Consider the following 5,778-nt stretch of genomic DNA (forward strand, 5'->3'; position numbering starts at 1 on the left):
ACAGAACTTGTTCCGGCAAGTCATGACAACCATACCAATTAAGTTTCATATACGAGATGCTTGAAATGTCCAATAGGGGCACGGAGATGGATATAGACACACCCTAAATTGGCGCGCTTAAGTTTCGTTTCCCAAAACGTTCTAGCCACTGCATTATTTAACCCTGACCCAGTCTTCTTCCCTACAGTCACTGATACAGTCACAGAGGAACCATGGAATATAGTGAGTAACCTAAACCTCTAATATATCTGGCTAAATCTAAATTGTGTGAAGTAGGCTAGGCTACAGTAACAATAACCAATGCATCATTTTTGCATTTTATTTTCATGTAATTATATTTGCTCATTTTATTTTGTTGCTTTTTTTAACAGTTCCCTTTATTGCGGTCGCAGCAGGAGCAGGTGAGACATTTGCCATGCTATTTAAGAATCAACTCTGTGACATAATTAAAACGGTAATATATTATCAGATTACCCTGTGTCAATTTCATTTAAAACCAAAAGCTGATGATAAGAAGACAATGTGAATTTTCATGGAAATACAAATATTGTGGATAGCCTAGTTTAAGTAGGCTAAGCTACCAGCAAAATGCCAATTCAACCCATGGTTACAAGTGCATAATAAAAAAGCATAGCTAGCTGCATGTTAAATCATTGACCGTTTTCACATCTCATTTTGAGAAATTCAACGTTTTGTTAACATTTTACCCAATAACTTCAATATACTACCTAGCCAACTGTAGTAGGCTACAATTCAAATGTTTATTTGTATTTTTACTTTTAAGGGGGAGCGGTGGTCTTGGCTCCAGTTGCCCTAGGAGTTGTAGGGTTTACCGCCGCTGGCATCGCCGCAAAGTCCTTTGCAGCCGGCATGATGGCATCGGCAGCCTCTGCAAGTGGTGGCGGTGTGTTGGCTGGAAGCACCGTTGCAGTTCTGCAGTCGGCAGGTAATGACAGTCACATATTCATGTGTTTAAATATCATATTTAAAAATCTGTCTTACATAATTGTGTTGTGTCCAATACAGTGGCAACCTTACAGAGAACCATATTGTCAATTAATTGCTATTAGAGTCACAGAATCAAAAACAATATGATCTCGTGATAATCCCCCAACTATACCATGAACATCTCTCTTTATGATCTATTTCTTCCCCCTTTATTGTGCATATTAGAACATTGAAGAGCTCTTATTTTCAGACAAGACAAGGCTACGATGCCCTGGTGCCTGAGGTACATTCTGTTGTGAATGCCACAGTGAACGATGTATGTTGTGTTGTTTCCCTCTAGGTGCAGCAGGGTTAGCTGCGTCTACAACCGCAGTGGTGGCTGGTGTTGGAGGAACAGTGGGATGGCTCTCCGCTGCACTCATCTGGTGATCAAAACATTGATGATTGATAGCTGTCTTGGGACAGCTCTCTTGTCAAAGAGATGTTTAATCTCAGAGATCACCTATTTAAATAGTGAATACATGTAAACACTTGATAACACGGTGAAGGAATGCTTTGTGTTAAAAAGGTTTAATATTGAAGTTCATATCTGCCATATTGTGTGCAATGAAGGCAACTTATGACTGACTTGTTCTGTTTGTACATATTGGTAAGATGCACTTTATTATGTTCTTTCAAGCCCAGAGCTTTTATATACCTTACTTTTTACTTTTTCATATTTCAGTTGAATACCTTCTTTATCTCAATAAAAGGTCAGGTGTTGCCAGATATATTGTAAACATTTGTCTGGTGTCTTTGTCTCCATATACAGTATGTGTCAGCTAGGGATGGAAATCAGTTTAGTCTTTGAAACTTGATGTTTCCCAATTGAGCTGAGTAGGCTGCTGTCTTCAAATCTGTACCTCACTGTTCTGTTGTACAGTGTCTATGGCTGCATTGGTTTGTGCTTTTAAGTTTTAATGGAAGACTACACCAATTGGCGTATTGCCGCCACCTACTGTACAACCATTATACTTTGTGATACGGTAATACAACATTGGGGGAAAGGAAAATTACCATGTCAACTATTAGCCCTCACTAAAAAACCCACCACCCCTTTCCACCATTTAATCCTATCTAATCCTACTCCAGGCCAACAGTCTGGGAGGACAGAACATTACCACTCAACACCCCCTGATATTTGTGCGTCTGTAACTTTCTCACTAATCATTATTCACAATTCATTCAGGACTATCCGTAATCATGGTAGCATCCACATTAATGTAGAAGTGTTTAGAAACATATTCTATTATTATTTACAATAAAAGTGACTCCAAAATATACAATACATTATTTATCATTAGTTTCTATAGGGCACAAAATCAACTGACACAAAAAATTATGTGAAACACAACCAAAACAAACAGCAAATGCATCCAACAAGTGTGTAGCGTCACAAGATTGATGTAATCATTGCGTGCTAGGAATATGAGGCCAAATACGAAACTTTTGACTACATTAATACACATATAAGTCAATTTGTCCCAATATTTTGGGTCCCCTAAAATGGGGGGACTATGAACAAAAAGTGCTGTAATTTCTAAACGGTTCACCTGATATGTATGAAAATACATTCAAATTAAAGCTGACAGACTGCACTTTAACCTCATAGTCATTGTATCAAGTGCTGGAGTACAGAGCCAAAGGAACAAAACAGTTGTCACTGTCCCAATACTTTTGTAGCTCACTGTATATTTTCAAAGACTCACTCAAATGGGTTGCTTTAAACGCTTTACTTTCTGGTCAATTTGTTCCTTTGTTCTGTAAAATCCCATGGCCTGGTTACAGTTAGTTTACCAAAACACACATTTGTTACAGTGCTCTCAATTGATAGTGGTGCTTTGTAGTGTAATGCCCTTAATGAAGAGATGATGGTTGTGGTTTTACAGTAATAAGGGTTAAAGAGACCACAGTGCCACCTGCAGAGTCACTGTTCACTCACAGTTGTAGTTGCCGTATTGTCACATGCAAGCCTTTAGTGCCACCTAGTGTCAAGGGATGGGCCAAAACAATAAAAATACTGGCATGTCACTTACATTACTTACTGTAAAGCCACAATGAAGAATATTATTTTAAACAGTGTCATATAAGCTTAGTACAACTCTCTTAGGCCAAAATAAAAGGTTGTTTTACTCCACTGTTTGTAAACAATGTTTTCGTAGACAAAAATGACTTAAAAACTATCATTTTAATCTCATGGCAGTCATTGTATTGCAACGCACTATACTTGCGTTCTGCATCTGTAGAGCCATCTATGAATTTGGGAGTGGTTACATTTCTCCAGCCCCAAACTTCAGTTTTATAAAAAGCCAAGTGATGGGGATGCCGTTCGGCTGGAAAACGAATAAAGGATTGTGCCTTTCTGTACTAACTTTGAAAATAACTAAAAGCATTTTAGCCAACACCTTTGGCTCTATTGTCCTGTTTCATGTTCCTTTCACGTGATGGCCTAATTATCGAAGATCTTTATCTAATGTCATTTTCACTGGAATAACAAACGGTTGACTTTCGTTTCTGTTTGCTTGCTCGACGACAATGGACAACAGAACTTGTTCCGGCAAGTCATGACAACCATACCAATTAAGTTTCATATACGAGATGCTTGAAATGTCCAATAGGGGCACGGAGATGGATATAGACACACCCTAAATTGGCGCGCTTAAGTTTCGTTTACCAAAACGTTCTAGCCACTGCATTATTTAACCCTGACCCAGTCTTCTTCCCTACAGTCACTGATACAGTCACAGAGGAACCATGGGACTTCGTGAGTAACCTAAACCTCTATTATATCTGGCTAAATCTAAATTGTGTGAAGTAGGCTAGGCTACAGTAACAATAACCAATGCATCATTTTTGCATTTTATTTTCATGTAATTATATTTGCTCATTTTATGTTGTTGCTTTTTTTAACAGTTACCTTTATTGCGGTCGCAGCAGGAGCAGGTGAGACATTTGCCATGCTATTTAAGAATCAACTCTGTGACATAATTAAAACGGTAATATATTATCAGATTACCCTGTGTCAATTTCATTTAAAACCAAAAGCTGATGATAAGAAGACAATGTGAATTTTCATGGAAATACCAATATTGTGGATAGCCTAGTTTAAGTAGACTAAGCTACCAGCAAAATGCCAATTCAACCCATGGTTACACGTGCATAATAAAAAGCATAGCTAGCTGCATGTTAAATCATTGACCGTTTTCACATCTCATTTTGAGAAATGCAATGTTTTGTTAACATTTTACCCAATAACTTCAATATACTACCTAGCCAACTGTAGTAGGCTACAATTCAAATGTTTATTTGTATTTTTACTTTTAAGGGGGAGCGGTGGTCTTGGCTCCAGTTGCCCTAGGAGCTGTAGGGTTTACCGCCGCTGGCATCGCCGCAAACTCCCTTGCAGCCGGCATGATGGCATCGGCAGCCTCTGCAAGTGGTGGCGGTGTGTTGGCTGGAAGCATCGTTGCCGTTCTGCAGTCGGCAGGTAATGACAGTCACATATTCATGTGTTTAAATATCATATTTAAAAATCTGTCTTACATAATTGTGTTGTGTCCAATACAGTGGCAACTTTACAGAGAACCATATTGTCAATTAATTGCTATTAGAGTCACAGAATCAAAAACAATATGATCTTGTGATAATCCCCCAACTATACCATGAACATCTCTCTTTATGATCTATTTCTTCCCCCTTTATTGTGCATATTAGAACATTGAAGAGCTCTTATTTTCAGACAAGACAAGGCTACGATGCCCTGGTGCCTGAGGTACATTCTGTTGTGAATGCCACAGTGAACGATGTATGTTGTGTTGTTTCCCTCTAGGTGCAGCAGGGTTAGCTGGGTCTACAACCGCAGTGGTGGCTGGTGTTGGAGGAACAGTGGGATGGCTCACCGCTGCAGCAGCTGCACTCATCTGATGATCCAAACATTGATGATTGATAGCTGTCTTGGGACAACTCTCTTGTCAAAGAGATGTTTAATCTCAGAGATCACCTATTTAAATAGCGAATACATGTAAACACTTGATAACACGGTGAAGGAATGCTTTGTGTTAAAAAGGTTTAATATTGAAGTTCATATCTGCCATATTGTGTGCAATGAAGGCAACTTATGACTGACTTGTTCTGTTTGTACATATTGGTAAGATGCACTTTATTATGTTCTTTCAAGCCCAGAGCTTTTATATACCTTACTTTTTACTTTTTCATATTTCAGTTGAATACCTTCTTTATCTCAATAAAAGGTCAGGTGTTGCCAGATATATTGTAAACATTTGTCTGGTGTCTTTGTCTCCATATACAGTATGTGTCAGCTAGGGATGGAAATCAGTTTAGTCTTTGAAACTTGATGTTTCCCAATTGAGCTGAGTAGGCTGCTGTCTTCAAATCTGTACCTCACTGTTCTGTTGTACAGTGTCTATGGCTGCATTGGTTTGTGCTTTTAAGTTTTAATGGCAGACTACACCAATTGGCGTATTGCCGCCACCTACTGTACAACCATTATACTTTGTGATACGGTAATACAAAATTGGGGGGAAAGGAAAATTACCATGTCAACTATTAGCCCTCACTAAAAAAACCCACCACCCCTTTCCACCATTTAACCCTATCTAATCCTACTCCAGGCCAACAGTCTGGGAGGACAGAACATTACCACTCAACACCCCCTGCAACTCTTCTGCAGTAAAACCTTGCAATCCCAAGTACTTCTTTGCAGCTTCCACCACAACCTCTATTTTCTGTGACTTACGTTCCATTTCTGCAGTACAGTTGATAACCATGGCT

General features: G+C 38.9%; 1 protein-coding gene across 1 annotated transcript; it reads left to right on the plus strand.

The window, feature by feature from the left end:
* The first annotated feature begins 3,801 nt into the window (after positions 1-3,801).
* On the plus strand, positions 3,802-5,485 carry LOC121539741 (interferon alpha-inducible protein 27-like protein 2A). The gene is made up of 3 exons (XM_045220197.1): positions 3,802-3,930; positions 4,313-4,474; positions 4,817-5,485. The coding sequence occupies exons 1-3, from the start codon at positions 3,879-3,881 to the stop codon at positions 4,909-4,911; spliced, it is 309 nt and encodes a 102-aa protein (XP_045076132.1). The 5' UTR covers positions 3,802-3,878; the 3' UTR covers positions 4,912-5,485.
* The last annotated feature ends 293 nt before the right edge of the window (positions 5,486-5,778 follow it).

The sequence above is a fragment of the Coregonus clupeaformis genome, unplaced genomic scaffold (assembly GCF_020615455.1).
Source record: "Coregonus clupeaformis isolate EN_2021a unplaced genomic scaffold, ASM2061545v1 scaf3325, whole genome shotgun sequence".
NCBI classification, from domain to species: domain Eukaryota; kingdom Metazoa; phylum Chordata; class Actinopteri; order Salmoniformes; family Salmonidae; genus Coregonus; species Coregonus clupeaformis.

Bases quoted from the DNA above. Each gene is read 5' to 3' on its own strand.
- LOC121539741 (XM_045220197.1), top strand. From the start codon at position 3,879: ATGTTGTTGCTTTTTTTAACAGTTACCTTTATTGCGGTCGCAGCAGGA. The intron at 3,931-4,312 runs GTGAGACATTTG...TTTACTTTTAAG, and splicing joins TGCGGTCGCAGCAGGAGCAG to GGGGAGCGGTGGTCTTGGCT. The intron at 4,475-4,816 runs GTAATGACAGTC...GTTTCCCTCTAG, and splicing joins TGCCGTTCTGCAGTCGGCAG to GTGCAGCAGGGTTAGCTGGG.